We start from the raw sequence: 23,502 nt of genomic DNA, 5'->3' as shown, positions 1-23,502 counted from the left end.
GGGACGCGATGGCCAAGTACGATAATATAACGGAAGGTTATGTATATAACCTAGTTATATGAGTACTGGCTAAGCGTCCCGCTCTTAAGCGGCCCTGAGTTCCCTTTTTGAGGAATCTTTTACTGGAAACGGGATTTTTGGCGAGGAAGAGTGTTTGGTGACCATGCCTACTGTCTTATAGGCTACGCCTCCATAGGGGCGGGACCCGGCAGGTGTGGGTGTACTTGTTTTTTTCGTTGATGGAGTACAATAGGTACATGAGATGAGGTATATCTCGATAGGCTTAAGAGCGGGACGCTTAGCCAGTACACATATAACTAGGTTATATACATAACCTTCCGTTAGTCACAGTAAAAGTCACCTAGTAAAAGTGAGATAATTGACTATATCAAAACATGCTAGGGCTGTACCGAATAGTTCGAAGCTTCGTTCATAATGTTGACATTCAAATTCTAAATCAACATAATTTTTTTTTTTTTTTTACATTTTTATTTGCCAAGGTATGGCGAGTGCCATACCTTGCCATACCAAAATGATGCCCCTGGGTATACCTGTGTCACCTCAGCTGCAGTAACCTATAGGGGAGGAGTGGGATGATAAAATTGAAATGAAATTGAACAGTATGACTTTTATATTGTTGTCTGAACACTATTTATTTATTTATGTTTAAGTATTTAATAATTTTTGCATTCATGTATTTATGAATTATATTATTTATGTATTTATTAACTGTTAATCCATTATGAAGAGTTCCGTTTTCCAGATGAGCATAACAACATAAGAGTTTAAATGGGCACACTATTTAATTATATTGATTAATATAAATACATGTTTATTTATTAGACTTTAAAAACTCAACATTAATGAACAATCAACCATATTAGTCAACTGAAATAGCCTAGAAGACTATGCCCACATCAGCAGCCAATATGTAGGCTCCTGGCTGCCAGGGCAGGTAAATAGAAATACTACTGACATCTAGTTAAAAACACAACCAGATCAATAAGATGTAATATAAGAACTGTAGCCCCTTTCGTGACTGAATTCAAGCAAGGCTTGCATCACAGTCACGAAAGGGGCTAGAAGAACTGTAAAACCTGTGCTTGGGTCCTTTCTTTGCGTTCTTATATTTCGGAAATGTTGTTCTCCTGAGGCATGCTGTCAGTTGATGTCAGTCAGTCCACCATGTGCCACAGAAAACACCTACATACTTTGCAGTTTGCTTTATAAACATTTCCACTGACGCTATCAAGCCAGGGGTTTGCCTCTTCCCACTCAGGTGTGTACTTCTGCAGCAACATGAAAGCGCTAATTCTCATTGGTCGTGAGCTGCTGAGCGCACGCCCATCATAGCAGAGTTGCCATGTCTGTTTATTTTCCGCAACTTTTGGACACAATTTTGCTTGTTTTTGGCTTGATTTTGTAGGTCGGTTGGCTCATTTCTCTCACAATACTGGCACAATACTGGCAACACCGTCTGACTTGTGGACAGTGGAGCTTTCACATTCCCAGCCTTAAAATACAGGACAAAGTGCGTCCCGTATCAGTTCAATACGGAACGCGTCTTTTAGTTTCCAATTACGGGACGATTCCGTATTTTACGGGACGGGTGGCAACCCTAGACACGAGCTATGTCGGCAAACTGTATTGCTAGCTAACAATGTAGCTTCACCCTGAGTCATGCTAGCGAAGCTCCAAGCTCAATTTGGTTAAATGAAAACTAGAAAGAAACCATTTCAGAAGTACTTATAATTGTATTGATGTGCTGTATGATAAGAACATGGTCTATATACATTTCGGTTGCTTTTGAGTTTAATATGGAATGTGTGGAATGTTTCCATGTGCTAGTGCACTTTAGCCTAATTTAGCATAAGTCAAATGGATGTTCCCACGTGCTGTGACATTGTAGCCTACTTTAGCTTAGCATAGCCAAAAGTAGCCTGATTGATTATCCATTCTAAAAGCAATGAAAGATGATAAAGCAATGAAAGATGATAAATAGCTTTTATTTTCTGAATGCCTGTTATGCAGGCCAGGTTTTTCCACCCCCGGGAAGAGTTCCCAGGAGTCCCGACCGACCACCACTCATCATGTGTGCCCACGCAGGACAAGGCAGTGTGCCGGACCGACACAAGATGGTGAGCCAACCCAAAGAACCTCAGATATAGACCCCCTCAACAATCAGGTAGGATTGTGAATTGCCTTCCTCACTCCCAGTGAGGAAGTGGATCAGGAATTAACGAACTAATTGAACTTGAGTCACAAGAACTTCCAAGGATATGAAGGTCATACTATCCTTTTCTATGATACGAACTGATTGAACTTGAACACAAGGACTTCCAAGGGCTTTTGACCCCGTTTCACCTTTTGTATTTTGATATTGTATTTTGTATTTTATTGATGCACATTGTATATATGGGTACTGATACCTCTCCTGTATGTATAGAGGGAGAGTTAAAGGGTCAATGCACCCGATAAGATACTTGAATACTGATACCTCTCCTGTATAGAGGGAGAGTTAAAGGGTCAATGCACCCGATAAGATACTTGAATACTGATACCTCTCCTGTATAGAGGGACAGTTAAAGGGTCAATGCACCCGATAAGATACTTGAATACTGATACCTCTCCTGTATAGAGGGAGAGTTAAAGGGTCAATGCACCCAATAAGATACTTGAATCTCATTGATAACACATTGATTATAGTTGAATCGCTGATGGTTCTCCTGTAAAGAAAGATAGTTTAAAGGGTCATTTCACCTAATAAGGTACTTGCATTTCTATAACATTGAAAGATTTCTATTGGTACTTTGCTGGTATTACACTTGCAAAGGAAGAGTTTAAAGGGTCATTGCACATAATAAGGTACTTGCATTCCCTGCACACTTAAAGGTTTAAATTAATATGTTTAAATACTTACCTACCGAACTGAAATGATAAACTGATATAGAGTTTACTGAAATGATAAACTGGTATAGAGTTTACTGATAACGAGTTAACTCACGAAAAAGGGATACATCTAATGTTCAACCTTAAACCTATCTTTTAGCTAGTGATAACCTCAGAGACGTCTGAACTGAACCAAATGTGTTGATCCAATCAACCTATAACATGATATCGAACTAACCCTCCTGAAAGAAGGAGTGGTTAGAGAAAGAACCTAAAAAGGGATATTTCACACTACCTCATGTTACTGACTGTATGTATTGCAATTGTCTAGCTAGTGCTGCTGTTAAGAATAAATACCGGTCACTGTTATAACCTTCTCTGGTCTACTATTCCTTTTACTGGGTATATCACTCCTCTCCTCATTCGAATCTAGAACTGGTCCGTGGCGAACAGCTGTTACTGTTAGTGACACAGGTGCTACACACGCAGGAGTGATGGTGGGAATGTTGTAGCCTGTGGCTCAACTGCTTCCTGGCAGCAGTTTCCACAATATTTATATATATAACCTTTAGGAAGGTTATAAGTGCATGCAAAGCAATCTTGTAACCCATCCCCAAAAGACAAGACTAAAGGTTGAAGTCTGAAGAAAAATTAGAAAGAAAAGCAGCGTCTCTAAGGGGATACCATAAAAAGGGGAGCATGAACAGAAAGAAGGAAACCACATCACTATATATATATACTACATCACTATACTACTATCTACTATGTACTATGCTACTATACATATACTACTACCTACTTTTTTGCTAATACTATTATGCACCCATGTAGCACTCAAACTCGGCACTGCTAGACGAACAATGCCACTTACCCTTAGCCGCCAGAGGTGTACCCCCCCTGCTGACTTGTTGTACACAATTTGTAAGTGGCTTTGGATAAAAAGATTTAAAATCATTAACCAGAATGAGGAGTGGAAGGTTTCAGAAGTAGGAGCTTGTTTGCTGTGGCTTGTGTACCCGTGTAAAGACATCCCCCAGATTCATTAATTGACCTGCCTTTACCCCTAAGCCTATACATACAGCATATATTGTTATTCACACTGTGGGAATGATGTTGTACAGTCTTGTGTTTTAAAAGGACAACGTAAGCAACTTATTTCACTTGAGTTTATTTGTAACAAATGAAACTTGTGTCGACAAAGAACAGATTTCCATACAGACCTCTTTTTTTTCGGTTTCACACACTCCGAGAACCAATGTAAGAAAATAAAAAGCACTTGTTTCACCCGGAGAAGAGAACAAAAAAATGTTTACATTTACAGACCAATTGGAGGTAATCGATTCATTTTACACACCATTTTTTTTTATAACTTTTTTTTATACAATTTATAAACTCCAGTTTTGTCCATCAACATGATAACATTGCGGGGGAAAATATAATACTTTTTGTGAACATTTTCTTTAGTGGTACAACAAATTGACAATGTGATGTATTGCACACATACAGCCGTGCCCTAATCAGGTGCAACCTCCCATTATACCACTCTGTTTATCTGTAAGACTTTTATTTATCATTTACTTTATTCATTCATTTGTTTATGCGTTTATGCTAATCTCTCTCTCTTTTTTTTTACATTATTCATTGTGTTCTGTGCTATTTACATATACACAACCATGTGAACATTATAGGGTTTTGTCTTTTAACTGAATTCAAGTAAAAATCTTTTGGGGGGAGGGGGGGTTATCAGAGACAATAGGGTAGTAGTATTAGTGCATAGTACGAAGAGAGAAAGTGCAAGTCTTCCCATAACTGGTGTGACCAAGGGGGCGTCTCAAAAGTGGTACCATGCATATAAAAACGACATTAAGATGGTGAACAACTGTGGAGAGTCCCTTACACGGTGAAGAATGAATGAAGATACAAAAAGAAAAACAAAAAAAACAGATGCTGTAGGTTCTGTGTCATTGGAGACATAACGATAGCACCCTGAACTTCTCTCTGTATTTTGTCAGTTAAGGAAAATATACAGACAAACAGAACGGCGAACGCAGTCGGATAAGCGGTTCCACTGATTTTAATTGTAGGGATTCAACTGGAATTACACCACGGTGCCTACATGGTTTGTTGTTTTTCTTTCTCGTTTTCTTCAGACTTACTAAGAAAGCCTTTTGTCATTCAGCTTTATATAGGAACTCTACATAGCTGAGTAAGTATGACTTGTCTGTGCCAGTTACACAGTCAGTGCCAGAGTCATTAGTGGGGCCAGAATTTCATAGCAGCCAAATTGAAGTCTCCATGAAGAAGTATATATACACAAAGCTTTGTGCCCAGAGTCCCATGAAGAAAGAGAAAGGAAAAATTGTCAACTTAAGAGACTTTCAAGTCTGTCCAACATGTCTTGCTCATCGCCTATTTCACAACCACCATTCTCTCCGGTTGAAGTCTCACATACAATTGGATTTTTTTGATAAAAACTAAAAAAGAAAAAGAAAAATTATAATTTTGTTGCTCGGTTGAAAGAACAACTATGACCTACACTGAACCTTCCACACAGAATTTCTCAGCGAAGAACGGAACACACACACCAAAACATACTTGAACGTATTGTAACATAACAAAATCATATACACAATGTACAAGGACATTCCGGTTCACATACATACAAGCATACATACATAAAATACACAAAAAACCCTTTAAAGTAACTTTATCAAAATAGGCGTGTAATATAAGGCACTAGAAATCTAAAATCAAAATACTTATTAGATGCTGTTGAAATATGAGTTTGATCATTCGTTGATTGCTGTGACACACAAAAGAATGACATCATCTACTGGCATCGTGACAAACATCTACTTCCTAGGTCAGAGGTCATCCTCTATTTGGACACATTAAATGGTGGCGGATACCATTACTCAAAACACCTTGTGCCTGGAAAAAGATAAATCATGATTCATCATCATCAATATCATCATCATCTTCATCATCATCATGGCATATAACTGCAGTTAGTGACTTGACACAAAAATATATAATAATACATCTACTTATTGCACACTGAATCAGACAGAGAGGAAAATCTTATATTGGTGAGCATTCCAGTGAGAAAGATCATTTCGCCCTCCCTCCCCTCCCCCCTCCCCCACTCCTCCTCTCCATCCCCTCTTGAGAAATCTTTGTGAAGCTTATTTGGACATATAAATAGGCTACTTCCTTTTTATATTTCTATTCATTTCATGTGCATATTCTTTTTTCTATAGTTGTGTTTATATCACCTGGGTCTCTCTCAACCTGCACACATCACTGCTTGGCCATCAGCTATCCTCTTTTTTTTATTTTTTTACAATTTTACTGACAACGATTTAGCTTCTGTTTCTGGGCTTCAGGTGTAGCTGCTGGCTGCTCACTTCCGATTCCTGCGCTCACGGCCCCAATATCCGGGCCAAGACTTCCTCATTGGTCATTGTTTAACTGTCAGATTACTTAGTAACTCGAGACCCGAGAACGGTGTTGAGTTGGAGTTGAGAGACGACGTCTATGACTGGATTGTTTCACAAGTAGTGGAACGTTTCTCCACACAACCATGTGGACACGTCTACTTTCTGTAGGTGTTTTATATCCCGATGACATTTCGGACCAATGCGCTCCGCCTCCTCCCACACGGGACTGTTTACCTGCATGCAACCAAAACATTTCAAGTGTCATCTCCGCTCAAAGGTGATTGGTCAATACTAATCGGATTACAAACCGAAACCAGAACGCTTTTGATACCAAAATCTTGTCCCTTGCCTACAGATTCCGCATTCATACGCAGATATCCGTATCTGCTTGGCAAGATAAATGGTTGTTTGGTAGCAGCGGCTTTCATACTATACTTCTATGGTCCCTGGCAATTCAAAATGGCCGCCCACGTCGCAGGCCTGATAGTGTATGAGGTTGAGAGTCTTGTAGCGACTCTTGTGTACGAGTGTTAGAAAAGGAAGATACAGGACGAGTGACACTGGTGTTGGTCAGGGAACTGTGAACATTTCACTGGCTTTGATTGTACACTTTAAAACAGTACCATATAACTTTAAAAAACCTGGCTACGCCTCATGGGAATACAAAAGAAACATTTCACGACCTTGTCTGCGTTACGGTCAGAGGGAACAAAGTCACAAGTCAGACAAACAACGAAAAAGAGAACAATGTGAAATAAGTAATATACCCATTTAAATAATGGATAATAAAACCAATTATCTTAAAAGAAAATAAAAAAACAAAAAACATACAAGAAACAAGATAGTCACAGATCTATATAGTTCTAAAACAAAAATGTATGTTTTACTTTGTGGTATATGTTTTAACCTTCTCCCAAATGTCCCTTGTCTTAAATCGTGAAGCATAAGGTTGAAATGGTGGTTATTATTACTGTAAAAACATCTTCTTTTTCATTCGTAGGAAACGAAAGTCTGTTCCCAAAAAAAATTAAAAACAACAACAAAAAGAAAAACTTGTCTTTTTTTGGGTTGTGTGTCTTTTAAATAATTGTCTTCAATACTCTGTGCTCTGTGTCTTCAGCCTCCCGTTGGGAATTCCCAGTCCTCAAAAAGTCTCTTTATATATCCCCCCAGTCGAGGCTTCCATAACATGGATTTGAAGAGGTTTCTAGACAGTCTCAAGATAGAAAAATCTAAATATCACGTGATGGTTCAATACTGTAGCGGAGTCCAGTATTTAGACGGGTGGCTGCTACCCTGGATGAGGTGAGTTCCACACCCAAACAATATCAAGCGATCGGAGTGCTTTTGCAGAAGCACTAAACAAATAAAAATCCTTTTACGATCCAGTATTTTGATCGAAGCTGTGGTGGAAGTCGCTTCTTCAGACTGACCAATGGGTGAGTTTGGGCTAAGGGTGTAAGGACGCACCCTTGTCAAGCAGGTAGCTATGGCTCAGGTAGAGGTGCTCGTTCTGGGGACAAGGTAAGCTGATGGTCCCCTTCCATTCCGGATGTGGTGGCGGAATCTCCAAAGACACCCTGCTCCCTAGGGCGCTAGTTCAGACCATGTGTGACCGAAGAGCAGTGCACTAGGTAGGGTGTGGTTTGGAACGTGGCCGGAGGGATTATGTTGCATAGTGGTCGAAGCTTCCCAAGTACTCCAGGCTGGCCCGGTAGCAGAACTGGTACTGGTCCTAAAGAGGGAGAGAGCAATACAAAGATCATTAGAGAGAGAGAGAGAGAGAGAGAGAGAGAGAGAGAGAGAGAGAGAGAGAGAGAGAGAGAGAGAGAGAGAGAGAGAGAGAGAGAGAGAGAGAGAGAGAGAGAGAGAGAGAGAGAGAGAGAGAGAGAGAGAGAGTCAAGTCAAGAGTTTTATTTGTCACGGCATACAAGTATACAGTGAAATGCGGGGGGTCTTGCCCGCAACGATTGTGCATAGTACAATAATACAATAATAAGAATCCAAGGGATGAGAATGCGACATTTGTGCAATAATACAAGTCATAAGAGTAAAGACATAGGTATATGTACATGAGTTTTTCAAAAGCATGTTAAGACATGCTAGGTCCTGTGATAGTGCAATACACTGTTAGCTACGGGTCTTATGTACACTACTATACAATGCTATACTATACAATCTACAGTTATACTATGTGTCCTTATGCTAGCTTGCTATCCATCTATTTACTATACAAGAACCACTCCCGTTCTTGTTTCTTTTTTAAAGTGACCTTTCATTGTGTAAAGTGACCATAGTGTGAGCGTGTGCAGCATATGTGAGAGAGAGATAGAGAGAATTCATTGTATTATTTTTATAACTAAAGGCAGAGATACATAAAAAGAGGAGGAGGGAGAGAGAGCCGAGACAGCAATAGTTTGTCTGTGTGTGTAAGTGTGTGACAGAGAGACAGACAGACAGGCAGCCAGGCATCCAGCCTAGACGGAGAGGGAGATAGTGGATGTGTCACCTCAGTCTGGACGGTGGCAGGTCTCTGGGTGCGCAGCATCTTGACAGTCTGGAAGATGTCCACCACGCCCTCGTACCTCATCCTCTCCAGCACGATGCTCAGCGTGATGAACACGCCGGTCCTCCCCACCCCAGCGCTGTTGGAACAGGAAATTAGAATCCTCCGGGACATTGGGATTAGAGGCGACAAAGGAGAATGAACCCCCGCAAGCGTGGCCGGCCACAAGCGTGGCAACAACAGTCTCCCGGCCAGGGGTGCATAATGATGTGCCGGTGAGCAATGCTGTCATGAGCTTATAACATTATACCATAAAATAAGCGTGATAACATGAATTATGTTTAACTTTAATGGCTGCATTTCTATAGTGCTTCACAATGGAATGACTCAAACCCCAAAATGTTAGCTGAAATATTCTAAAACCATCCTAGTGCCCCCCAAGTTACACTATATGTTATGTGTGCAGTGCACATGTATTTTATATGTTAATAAAATTGCATTTATCTATAGTCCTAATTCTGTCACTGTTTGATGTCACAAAGAAGGGTATATCCGAAGGCTGTCTACAACATTTGTAACAGATGATGAAAAAGTGAACAAATAATTAACTGTATTAGACATTTGTTAATGATGAATAGGCTTCACTTTAGATTAGGGCACACAATAGCATCTGTAAATGATATATAGATGTTTTATGAATGTTTTAAAAATAATTTGTTGAACATGAACAAATAAATGGAGGTACAGTATAGTTGTTTTTTCATATGCATTTTTCAAAGCATCTACAAATGTGTTGCTACACAACATTATTTAATGATAAACAAATCAAGTAAAAACAATTTGATAATGAGTTATAAATAATGTAGAACAAATTTGTAAATGTTATACAAATATAGTTATAAATGATTTAATAATAATTTACGAATGTATATAAATGGTTTGTTCATGATTAGTTCATTATCTACAAATACCTTATAAAGGTCTTATAACTGAGTGTTATTATAAAGTGTTACCTTGTCGTTTAGCTGACGCTTTTATCCAAAGCGACTTGGTATGATTAATCTGAGCTATTTTTAATACAGGTCAGATTTGTTTTATATGTTATTATATGTTATATGTTATTTTGTCCTTTATTTTAAATGATAATAAAATCTTGAATCTTGACTACTTTTGTATTTTCCTTTATCCTGTAGTTAGAGTAATCTCTCACAATACAAGAGATCTCTCTCTCATTACATCTGAATAACAAAGCCACAATGGCACAATTCAGTATGGGTGGTCCCAGTGGGAAAGCAATTGACCTATATCAAACCCTGCCCTCTTTTCTTGATTCTCCAATCACAACCATTTGCTGAGGAAGGCAACATTTGTGTTGGAGGATAAAGGGGGCAGAGTTTGAGATAAGTCTACTGTATGTACCACCTGGAACGCCAACAAAGGCAGCCGCCCACCACCAAACTGCAGTGTCTATTTCTGGGGGGTTTGTGTTCCTATAAATAAACAGAATTTGGTTACAAAATGCTGGCAGACAGGATTAGCTTCTCTCCCATTTCTGGATGAGAACAGTTTTGGCAGAATCAAGAACCTTCGGGAGACGCGGTTGGAAAATCAGGAAACAGCTGCGACTGAGACGACGTTTCACCACATCACTGTGGCAACTGTCACGCCACACTAAACCTAGCTATGTGCAGTGCCATGCACTTTCACCGAAAGTCACTCACTCCCTGGTAGCTTCGTCACGTATCATCAGATGGGTCATGTCATGTAAAGCATGTGAAATCTGCATGTATCTGGTGGTGTAATCAGATTTAAATTCAAACCTGAAAATCCCCCCCCAAAACCTAAAATTGCTTAATATTTTCTACAGATGAATTGCTGATAGGAGGAATATATAACAATACCAATGCCCGAGTGATTAACCCTTTCACTACCACACTACCAAATGGTTAACCCCTTCACTGCGACAATACAGAATGTTGTGAAGGGCCAGATTAAACCGAATATATATATTTATTTATATATATATATTTAATTGTATTTGTATATTCTCTAATATTCCCTGATATCCCTTGTATATTCCTTGTACAATATGCATTGAATAACCATTCTAGCCTACTGAACATCCCATAATAGTCTCCATTCTACTATTGGTCGAGACCTTGGTGCCAGGCTGCCATACCCCTCAGACCCAGTTCAAACGTACCGCTCGACATGTACGAACAAGTCCTAGTTCCGCGTAGGAATTTGGCTACCGCACCACTAATGGGACTATTTGTTCATAGTGCGTATATATACTGCGCTACTAAAGTAGGACTTTCTTTTCAGTCCAGTTTCTTACCCTCCAATAGAGTCACAGACGTAAAGCCTCCCCGCGACGCCACGTGTGGGAGTAAGGCCAAGTTCGCCTACCATCGGTATTGAGACATCGTGTATATTAATATTTGAATAGTCATATTTGGCACTATATCGTCGAGTTGGACGTAGTCTATTAAGCTAATAATAGTCTGTTAATATATAGTGCTTCGTGCGGTGAGAATACTACCGTAGTCAGTACCCCATCGTTTCGGGCAGAGAACTGGCTGCTTACCCAGGGTGGTTGACCCTATGTGAAGCTGCACCCGAGGAGCCCCAGAGCCGACGAGCGAGTGGACCTGTATACCGGATTATTCTACCGACGACAGCCCGCCTTCCCAGGCACGGATTATGCTTTGGATACTTTGATTATTCCATGGATAAAGACCCCCGACACTGCCGTGTGTTGGAACCCCCCCCCCTGGAGAGGACGCAAGGTGAGGAGACGCTCTGCAAGACGAGGTCTCTTCACGTCTCTCCCCCGTGGACCGGAGAGAGCCGGCCCACAAAGAGTCCACCTGCTTTCATCTGTGGTCCAAGGATCGCCGGCGCATTGAACGGCACTACAGTGGGTTCACCTGGGATACCCTTGGCCGGACGAGGCAGCTGGATTCTACCCCCCCCCCCCTCCTACTCCTGTCGGCTTACAAGCGACCGGATTAACCCCCTCTAGTGTATCCAGCCTATAATCATTAAAGTATCATTGCTGTTATTCCTTAACTATTCCAGGTCGTATATTTACCACCTGCGCCTTCAGAGATTGGACATTCTCTATTGATATACCGACGAATACTCCTTGCCATAAAAGTGCATACTATTTCAATTCATAAATGTAATTAAGTGATTAAGTGCTTATTCTACACACCATCGCTGTGTAGGAAATAAAGACCTGTTTCTAATTCGTACATTTGTGTTGGATCCGTTTCATCTACGTGAGAGTGTTCATGATAATATATTTATGCCGTGTACTGGGTGGCCGAATATTAAGTACAAAGGTAGTGGTAGTAAGTATCATATCTAGTAATACAGTCAGGGAATTGTACCCCTCAGTTACACAGAAGGTTAACCCTTTCACTGCCACACGACAAAGGGTTAAGTGAGAAATCCAGCCCAACCCAGCCTGAACCTGCTTTATAGAACAACAACAGAAAACTCTATTTGGGTAGAAATGTGAATATAAATAAACGTGAGCTGTTTACAAGAAAACCTTTAATGCAGACAAATGAGGCACAGGGGAAGGTGGGTTCTTACCTGCAGTGCACTGTAATTGGCCCATCCTGGCCAAACTGCTCCTTAGTTTTGTGCACCTGGCCAATGAAATCAATGAATCCCTCCCCTGACTTTGGCACTCCTTGCTCTGGCCAATCAGTGAACTGGAACTGACGAACAGTCCGTGACTGGCCATCCTTTAGGAATAGAATGTTCCAAGTTACATTTCATGTGTAACGTATGACATTATGTATACATACCCACATGTATGTACGCACGCACGCACGCACACACACACACACACACACACACACACACACACACACACACACACACACACACACACACACACACACACACACACACACACACACACACACACACACACACACACACACACACACACACACACACACACACACACACACACACACACACACACACACATACACACACACACACACATACACACACACACACACGACTCACCCTGGCATCGGTGACTTTGAACTCTCGGAGGATGTATTGGGGCATGTTGTACTCGGCCATGGGGTCCACTACAAAGTACTGGTACCTGGCTGAGCGCTCTGCAGGCCAATACTGGTGACACTTCTCCTGCAGGAAGACACCACATCCTGTCTGTTAGACTTCAACACCACATCCTGTCTGTTAGACTTCAACACCACGTCCAGTCTGTTAGACTTCAACATCACATCCTGTCTGTTAGACTTCAACATCACATCCTGTCTGTTAGACTTCAACACCACATCCTGTCTGTTAGACTTCATCTATCTATCTATCTATCTATCTATCTATCTATCTATCTATCTATCTATCTATCTATCTATCTATCTATCTATCTATCTATCTATCTATCTATCTATCTATCTACAACTGCTCCTGCTCTCACCTTGTCTGTCTGACTTCCATGCCCCTGTATATATCCTGGACATTACGAGAACCTCCTCTGTGTATCGACCCATGCCTGGACTTAGACCACTCTATTAAATATACCCATATTGGGTTTTGCTCAGTTCTGCCTACCATGTCTCCTTGCCTAAACATTGGGTTCCAACCACAACCGTGAAAATCTATCTACGTGGCACAGGTCTGTTGAAGTTGACAATGCTGTGTGGGGCCGTTATGGACCATGTAATACATTTGTGGTGTGTAGTTCCATAGTATAATTATATACTATATTAGACTTTCTTTGCAATGGAATTGGGTTTCTTCATTGAGCACATATCCTTATCAATAGGGGAGCAAGTATCATGTGTTTTACTATAAAATAACAGCAGCTTCAAACTCATCTCCTGTAATAGAATGAGCAGTAAGGGTGTAACGTAATTAACTCACAACTTGGTTTGAGACAGGGCTCACTACATCATATGTATCATCATGAATACTAACAATATTAATGCTGAAGCTAAGCTACTTGTTTCTTCCTGAGTATGAGGGATTCAAATGATAAGGAGTGGGTGGAACAAATTATATCAAATTCATATTGATGTTGCACTGTGAACGACATAGCCAAGTGTTCAATATGGACATCTTTTTATACATATATATTTTTTTAAATAAGCCAACACACAATGAATAGGTATGATATTGAGATTGAGAAGCATCTGGCCGCTGTGCCCACTCAAGCCCAGGAATAGCATATGATAGGAGACAGTGTAACATAGACAGTGTTATGATAGCATAACAGGTAAAATATTTCCCATTATTTATAATCCTTTTATTATTTATAATCCCATTACATATGATTTTTTTAAGCTTTAAAATATGTTGTGTGCTGATATACAATGGTAGATTTGTATGTGTGTGTGTGTGTGTGTGTGTGTGTAGGTGTGTGTGTGTATGTGCGTGCGTGCGTGCGTGCGTGTGTGTGTGTGTGTGTGTGTGTGTGTGTGTGTGTGTGTGCGTGTCCATACCCGTCCCATCTCCCTCAGTTTGGTCAGCATGACGACGATGGTAGAGTTGTGTTCCCAGAGCATCCTCCAGTAGTCCTCTGTGGTCTCAACCAGAGGCCCCTGGGTGGCTATGTAGGCCCTCTGTTGCCTGGAGACACAGACACACACGCACACATTTCTTATTTCTTTTAAGTACACATAACAGAGTATTAATAGTACGTATGAAAGAATCCAGAATTTTATTCATTGTGAATCATTGATGAGTGCTGATCGATCTATCTATCTATCTATCTATCTATCTATCTATCTATCTATCTATCTATCTATCTATCTATCTATCTATCTATCTATCTATCCATCCATCCATCCATCCATCCATCCATCCATCCATCCATCCATCCATCCATCCATCCATCCATCCATCCATCCATCCGTCCATCCGTCCATCCGTCCATCCGTCCATCCGTCCATCCGTCCGACCGTCCGACCGTCCGACCGTCCGACCGTCTGACCGTCTGACCGTCCGTCTGTTGGTCTGACGGTCTGACGGTCAGTCTATGATTAAAAACGTTGACTTTCTACTTTAATATATTTTGCACAAATGCAAACTGAATCAAGTAGTGTGGGGGAACAACGTTTTCAACGGCTACACCTTATGCTGACCTGTATCCATCAATGAAACTGGCGTTGATGTAATCAGATCCCTCCACTCCTCTGATTGGCTGCAGACTGACTCGCGTGGTCTCGTATGGCATGATGTTCACCAGCCGGTTCTTGAACTTGTTGCATGGCAGGTTGGCGCTCACAAACCGAGAGGTGTGGGCCTTGGCACTGGCCAGACGCTGGGGGGGGGGGGGGGAGAACATGTTATAATGGGATATTACAATGTATTTAATAACAATAGCAATAGGTTTTGTGGACTTTAGGGTGTGGTACTGATCATCACATCAGACAATGATAAGGAAGGAGGGAGGGAAGGAAGGAAGGAAGGAAGGAAGGAAGGAAGGAAGGAAGGAAGGAAGGAAGGAAGGAAGGAAGGAAGGAAGGAAGGAAGGAAGGAAGGAAGGAAGGAAGGAAGGAAGGAAGGGAAGAAGGAAGGAAGGAAGGAAGGAAGGAAGGAAGGAAGGAAGGAAGGAAGGAAGGAAGGAAGGAAGGAAGGAAGGAAGGAAGGAAGGAAGGAAGGAAGGAAGTGATGTACGGTAGCAGTTCAGAATACATTCATGAACCTGGATCTCTGACCTGGACTCAGCATGTGTGTTAGCAAGAATAAGGACATTGGCAAAGTGGACACCAGAGCACAGATGCAATGTCTTATCCAGGCCAGAGCAAAACAATTGTCTAATTTTAATACCTGGGCTTGATTCATCTTATGTTTCAACTTTCAAGAATGATACGGTCATCACGTGTACTTATTCCTACCAGTGGATAGTGATATTAAATGCTGCTAAGTTCTAAGTTAATTTCTCGGTCTGACTGAGGCCTGCAAAAAGCAGGGGGTTAATTGTGGTTTAATGTCAGATTGAAAGATTTCATAGTCAGAACATCTAAAACATGAGGAAATAACTGTAGGCAGATAATCAGGGACACAATCAGTTACATCAAACAATATGCTCAAAATTGCATCACTGTTATTGTGGCAAACCTTGCAGTAATCATTGATGTGACGGTGCCAAACCCTAAAGAGATCCACTTTTGAGGCTGTTTGAGTGTAACTCAAAAGCACTTGGGTTTTCCTGGGGCTATACTGGTCAAGAGACACTTACAGTAGGGAAGCACTTTGAGTGGACTGACACAACCCCTTCAACTGAGTAATGTGATGCATTACAGAGAGTGGAGGGAGAGGAGTGGCCGTGTGGCAAAACACCGCCTCCTTAAAGGAACACGCCAACTTTTGGGGAAATTAGCTTATTTGCCATCTACCCTGGAGTTAGACAAGCAGATATCTACCCATTTCTTCTCTGTGCATGCATTAGGCTTAGGGAACAGCCACACCATTAGCCTAGCTTAGCGTCATTCACTGGAAGTAGGTGTGCCAGTGTAGCCTAGTTCCCAACAGTCACCCCCAATACACTCCAAATACAACTCCAAAACGTTCCTGTAAACATGTTGTGAATAGAGTATTTGATTATTCTCTTAGCCTTGGCCCTGCAACGCTTGTTATAAATGTCCTGGAGAGTGGGAAGCCCACCCCCAATTGTGCGTTCGGCTGAACGGGCCACTCTCTGTAGTCTGCTGCGGTCTTGTGCGGTGCTATTCCCAAACCAGGAGGTGATGTCAGGATGCTCTCTATTGTGCACAAGTACAGTAGAAGTTCTTGAGGATCTTCTGACTCACTTTGAACTTCCTTAGGCGCCTAAGGAAGTAGAGGCGTTGCCTTGCCTTCTTGATTACACTGTCAATGTGTGTGGTCCATGTCAAGTCTTTCGGATATGTGGACTCCGAAGTACTTAAAACTGTTCACTCTCTCGACCGGTCGATGCTGAGGGGGCTGTAGTCCCTGGCCCCCGACCTCCAAAAGTCCACAATCATCTCTTTCATTTTGCTGACGTTCAGGGAGAGGCTGTTCTCCCGACACCACCACGCCAGGTCCTCTACCTCTTCCAGGTAGGCCCTTTGCCCTTTTGTCATTTGCAGAGATCAGGCCCACCACGACTAAATAAGCGAATTTCCCCAAAAGTTGGCGTGTTCCTGTTCCACCCGACGGGACCGGATCCGATCCCAAAATGGCATCTGGTCATAAATCAATATTTTTCAGAGTGATGCAAAAAATTTGTGATTTTAAAATCAAACGTATTCAAGTACTAATATCACTAACATGTCACAAAATCATGTAGAATGTATATTATCATCAATACGTTAGTTTAGCAATAGCTTAAAAGTGCCATTAAATAGTTTTAAGTTTTCGATTTACTGAAGTCTATTGCGAGACGGCCACCATTTTGGAAATTTTGAACCATGGGAATTGTAGTTTTTTTGTGGCCATTTTGTGGAGGCATCTATAGCTGCCGATCAGTGTTGGAATCTTTCCGAACTACACTTCCTGGCAGATTCTGTGGGGGTTCAAAGTTCAGCGTTCTGAATGAATTATATCAATAACTGTTATTATTCGGGATAATAAGCCACAAAAGGTAAAGTTTTTGACAAATATTGAAACGCAGTTAGTTTCTCCTCCCTATTGTTAGCATGTAGCAACAATTAGATCTGAAATTTGTTTCAAAATGGTTGCACTGTGGTAAAAATTAAAAAGTACAGTACATTACAGTAGATATCATTATCTGTTCTTATGCACATACCTCGGAAGCCTCATAAGCAGTGAAAGTGGAATGCAAAAAGACATCAAGACGCGTCTCAACAAAGCAAGAGGTGCTTTCAGCCAACTTCGCAACATCTGGAAGTCTAAACAATATAGCCTTAAAACCAAACTCAGGCTCTACAACAGCAATGTTAAGTCTGTCCTGCTATATGGCTCTGAGTGCTGGAGAGTAACAAAAACAGGATATGAGAAAGGTTGACGTCTTCCACAATAGCTGCTTACGTAGGATCTGCAACATCTTTTGGCCAAATAGAATCTCGAATGAGGAACTTTATAAGAAGACAGGCAGCTTGCATATGTCCCTTGAGATAAGGAGACGGAGGTTAAGATGGCTCGGTCATGTATTGAGGATCCCCAATGAAAGGTTACCCAAAGTTGCCTTGAGATGGACCCCAGTTGGGAAGAGAAAGAGGGGTAGACCAAAGAACACCTGGCGAAGGACAGTGATGATGGAGCTGAAGGAGATGGGTCTTTCCTGGGACGAAGCGCAGGCCAAAGCACGAGACAGGATTCAGTGGCAGTGTATGATTGTGGCCTTATGCCCCAACCGGGACGAAGAGGATAAGTAAGTAAGTAAGTATGCACGCCTGGTGATACTAAATCCAAATTGAACTCGGGCATTTGAAAGATAATATATGTATATATATATATATATATATATATATATATATATATATATATATATATATATATATATATATATATGTGCGAATTGGCTATAATAAGGTAATTTATAAGCCTCCTATTCTATATTCTATAATAATATTTCAAATTGCATTGGTCCGGAAGGGAGAATTCAGTACTGTATCTACAGAACATTCTGTTTAATCATCTTCCCTTTATTAATTTCCTTAGATTTTTTGTACACATGATCTCAAGTAGGTACTGAACAAGATAAGTGGCAGTTTTTTATGTTTGGTCATTATTAGCATGGTGTTATTCACTGTCAAAGATGCAAAGAAAAATCATAATTCATATTCTCCTTTGTTTCATCACAATTTAAGCAAGCCTAGTAATAGACACAATATTTCTGACACTGTGAATACATTCCCTGAGGTCCATAGATGTACCTAGATACCAAGAATATGCAAATGGACCTTGTAGAAGTGGAGTAATATTCCATTTACCTAGGTATATATTTTAGGCGGATTTTCACCACGGGTGGAACAGGTTAAAGACGTCATGGAAAACGTCACAACACTGCGAGCTTCCGCCATTTGTAAGGTATTTCCGATGCGACAGATGTTTGGGGTGGGAGGCCAATTTGACTGACGTTTGATTGAGGAGGGCGCATTGGAGGGCGCAAAATATATTGGATTTTTTGGGGGGGGATTTGGGGATTCGCCCTCACGAAAGATGTCACTCAGGGAGTTGGTACGTTTACGAGGAAGAGAAAACAATGGATTTCTTTACATGAAGATAAGAAGGAAATAATCTTTGTGAATGTTTTGGCGATAAATAAATAAGACTAGGTGAAGACAAATGGAAGAAAACACATTTTTCAATTTGTTTCAATCGTTTTGAGTCTTTCCCCTCGAGGGAAGCAACAGCTGTGATTGGAGGATCAAGAAAAGAGGGCAGGGTTTGAGATAGGTAAATTATCTCACCTCATTGGCAGATTGTTTAATGCTTTTTATGACTCAATACACGATTGAATGACTTGTTAAGATGGAGATTCCTTTTTCTTTTGCAGTGAACACAGAGGGTAGATGGGAGGGGGGCGGTGAGAGTGGGGGTATAACAGGCTGAAAGAGAAGAGGGGAGGCAAATGGAGAGAGAGGAGGGAAAAGAGAGGAAACCACAGGCCCCACACTGTCTCCATGCACATATGTGAACCAGAGCTGATCCTACATCAGCGGAAACCCCAGAACACACACACACACACACACACACACACACACACACACACACACACACACACACACACACACACACACACACACACACACACACACACACACACACACACAATCACAATACATGCACACATGCTTGTATGTACACGTGATCACACAAATATGCATGCACACACACACGCACGCACACACACACACACACACACACACGTGCGCGCGCGCGCACACACACACACACCCTCTGACCATGGGTAGACTAGGGTCAAAAAGACACACAGAACAACAGAGGGTAGACGGAGGGAAACCACAGACTCTGGGGAAACAATGGGGTTTCATGAACCAGGCCGAGACCATCGGCGGCCATTAGAAACAAGAGGCCTTTATTTTCTTACAGACAGATTCGTTGGAAATCCCACTCTGACCGCAAGTTGCCGGGTTCACGTGGCGGCTCTGAACTCTCAGCGTCAACAGTGTTGCTTCACGTGGCTCTGAACTCACTCTCCAGTCAACAGTGTTGCTTCACGTGGCTCTGAACTCACTCTCCAGTCAACAGTGTTGCTTCACGTGGCTCTGAACTCACTCTCCAGTCAACAGTGTTGCTTCACGTGGCTCTGAACTCACTCTCCAGTCAACAGTGTTGCTTCACGTGGCTCTGAACTCACTCTCCAGTCAACAGTGTTGCTTCACGTGGCTCTGAACTCACTCTCCAGTCAACAGTGTTGCTTCACGTGGCTCTGAACTCACTCTCCAGTCAACAGTGTTGCTTCACGTTGGGTTTTGTGACATTTGTGTGAACGTTTATCTCCATGAACTCTACAGGAACCTGCCAGAATAAAGGAAATGACAACAGCGTTTCTCATGGCGCCGTGAGCTGCCGTACCGTGAGCTGCCGTGCCGTGAGCTGCCGTACCGTGAGCTGCCGTGCCGTGAGCTGCCGTACCGTGAGCTGCCGTGCCGTGAGCTGCCGTAACGTGAGCTGCCGTGCCGTGAGCTGCCGTACCGTGAGCTGCCGTACCGTGAGCTGCCGTGCCGTGAGCTGCCGTGCCGTGAGCTGCCGTGCCGTGAGCTGCCGTAACGTGAGCTGCCGTACCGTGAGCTGCCGTAACGTGAGCTGCCGTACCGTGAGCTGCCGCTTCAGTGCACCTTGGTTTAATCTGGTGTCTGAAACTGCTGGAGGGACACAACACCACAATGTCCTCTTCTGGTGTTTTGTTGATGGTGGTAAAAAAAAAAAAAAACTCCAGACAGCATTCAGAGAATCTGGTGTTCAAATGAGTAGAGACCTGGTGACTAGAGAGACGCCATATGGTTCATATCCCTTTCTTTTTTTTTAAACTTTATTTTTTAGCGTTTATCGCTTTTCTGGTCAAGCATGACCGACAGAAACAGGTTGAAATGGGATGTAGAGCAGGGGAAGACATTCTGAGAAATGACGGCGGGTCCGGGAATCGAACTCGTGTCCCCCAGATCCGTGACGAGCACGGTTTTCCCCGACGCAGAAATAGCGCCGAGATATGCGGTGAGCTACGGGAGCTCCCCGGTTCATATCCCTTTCATGCAGATCAAATCGTTGTACTGCACTTTTATTGCACTGCTCTTACTGTATTCTGTCTATTTTTCTAACCATTCTATGTCTGCACTTTATGCATTGCTTTTATTTTAATAGTATTTTATAGATTGTCAGAAATCTATCATAATCAATAAGACATCTATAATTATATTTTAATAGATTTTAATGACAAAATTCTATTACAATTTTTCTTTTTTCTTTTTTTTATAGATTATAATGACAAAAATCTATTAAAAAAAACTGGGAGGTTTTAATATCAATTCTCTGCTCATTTTATGCCTGTCTATAATTATGCCAATGTTATGCTCACGTGTGTCTATTTTGTGTCTACATCACTGCTGTGACGCACTTTGGGCTGCAATTCTTGTATGAAAGGTGCTATAAAAATTAAGTTTATAATGATCATTATTATTACTATTATCATTCCTCTTGGCTGTAATCCTATATAGACCCAGGGTTTGTACAGAATCCCTCTCACCTTGAACTCCAGCTCCATGCCGGTCACGTTCTCCCCCGGCTCCACCTGCGTCAGCCGCTGGATGTAGGAGAACAGGTTCCTGGCGGGGACCTCGGTGTTGCCGCAGGCCACGGCCTCCAGGAGGGCATCGTGGATGAAGACGTACTGGTCCTCCGTCTGCACCATGTAGTTTCTCTGGGAGCGCATCAGCGTCACGTGGCCATAGATGTCCACCGTCTTCTCGTGCTTGATCCGCTCCGTCATGGCGTCGATCACGATGAAACAGCCAGTACGCCCCACTCCAGCACTGATGGGGGATGGGAAAGATTGTTAGCCACAGTTAGGGGGATGGGAAAGATTGATAACCACAGTTAGGACTGCCGAAACCCGACCGATCCTTCGCCGTCGACTAAAGACACTTCAATCACTATCAATCAATATCTGAAATTTATATATTTTTTTTAACTAACCTTACTGTGATGCACTTGTCCTAATATACTAACCTACACTGTAGCACTCAACACTTTGGATAAAAGCGTCAACTAAATGACTAAATGTAAATGTAAAGATATTGGAAACGTCTTTATATATATATATATACATACACACACAACACCAGTGTGTGTGTGTGTGTGTGTGTGTGTGTGTGTGTGTGTGTGTGTGTGTGTGTGTGTGTGTGTGTGTGTGTGTGTGTGTGTGTGTGTGTGTGCAAGTATGTGAGTGTTTCTAACAAAAGCCTAACAAAAGCCAGTCATGCCATGATGCATATTGCACGGCTGAGGGGTGGACGGTATAAACGGTATAGAAAGTCCACCGGTATGAATTTGTGCTACGGTATGGATTTTTACTATACCTTGTGACCGGTAGAGCAGCTCTAAAGTAGCAATGACGTAACCACAGGGATCTACAGTGCGACTATTTCACTCGCATTTGCCCCTAAAAAAATATATGTACGAACTGGAAAAATCATTTAGGCGCACAGTGTGCGAGTAATGGCTTTGCATAGTGGGCGTGTCAGTGCGCAATTGTCATTTCATAATAGAGACAGAGCAGAGCGGACCTTCAATTCTAGAAAAAAACTAGCTCTTCAACCCTGTGTTTGACAGCTGTGTGACAACTTATCTCGCGAGTCGCGCAGTTTCTATGTGTAATGTAAACTCTGCGACGGGTCCAATGGTCTAACATGCTTTGCCTCCTCGCCATTCTGGAATGCCCACGTCACGCTAAAACCTTAACTAATGTTAGCTGCTAACGCTAACTAAACCTATCCCTGGGAACGCTGAGGCATCCAATAGTGAGGGAAGGGGGGGCTGAGTCCGTCCGTCCGCCCCACCCCTCCCTCCCTTCCTCTCTCACTCTCTCTCTCCCCCATCCCTCTCTATCTCTCTCTCTCTGCCTCTGCTAACAATCCTGATTCGATTCTTGAACCTATTTCATTCAAAAGGAAGATATTGATGGACATTAGCTATAGTATATAGCTCAGCAGCTGTAACAGAATAATTTGATTATTTTTGATTATTTACGTTTCAACAACAAATGTTGACAAAAAAAGCCAGCGGTGGACCGCCATAACAAACGCTGTCACTGTTTACTTGTGTAAGGACATGGTTCCTTTTCAAACTGTCAATAGAAAGGGCTTTAAAGACAAGCACTGGATCCAAGATACGCATTACCTGCCCGCAGACACTTGAGAAAAGGTAACTTGAGAAAAGGTTTTGCATTTTTCTATTGCAGTTTTGCACAATAAATGTTCTTAAAATACCTCTGTACTATCTGAAATATGTCCTAGTAATACAAGAGTACAGTAATAGCTGCCATACCAGTGTTTTACCCCTTCAGAAGCATTTATATAGAAATGGTAAGATAAATGAATATACCGTGATATATACCGTTACCGTTTATGCTTCAAATTATACCGTGATATAAATTTCAGACCATACCGCCCAGCCCGGCAGCTCCAAGTGATACAATATAACAAGAATCTCATAACCATCTCT

General features: G+C 41.9%; 1 protein-coding gene across 1 annotated transcript in view; it reads right to left on the bottom strand.

Moving 5' to 3' along the window:
• Positions 1-6,073: 6,073 nt before the first annotated feature.
• The window catches only part of ptprdb (protein tyrosine phosphatase receptor type Db), a 155,615-nt gene continuing 138,186 nt past the window's right edge, over positions 6,074-23,502 (bottom strand). Inside the window, 7 exon segments of the mRNA XM_084318954.1 lie at positions 6,074-8,064; positions 8,839-8,974; positions 12,439-12,593; positions 12,886-13,011; positions 14,331-14,457; positions 14,973-15,151; positions 21,527-21,812. Coding sequence (XP_084175080.1) covers positions 7,996-8,064; positions 8,839-8,974; positions 12,439-12,593; positions 12,886-13,011; positions 14,331-14,457; positions 14,973-15,151; positions 21,527-21,812 — 1,078 coding nt within the window. The 3' untranslated portion in view covers positions 6,074-7,995.

This window comes from Notolepis coatsorum (genome assembly GCF_963971535.1).
Source record: "Notolepis coatsorum genome assembly, chromosome: 7".
NCBI lineage: Eukaryota > Metazoa > Chordata > Actinopteri > Aulopiformes > Paralepididae > Notolepis > Notolepis coatsorum.
This window is presented reverse-complemented; position numbering and strand designations above follow the sequence as displayed.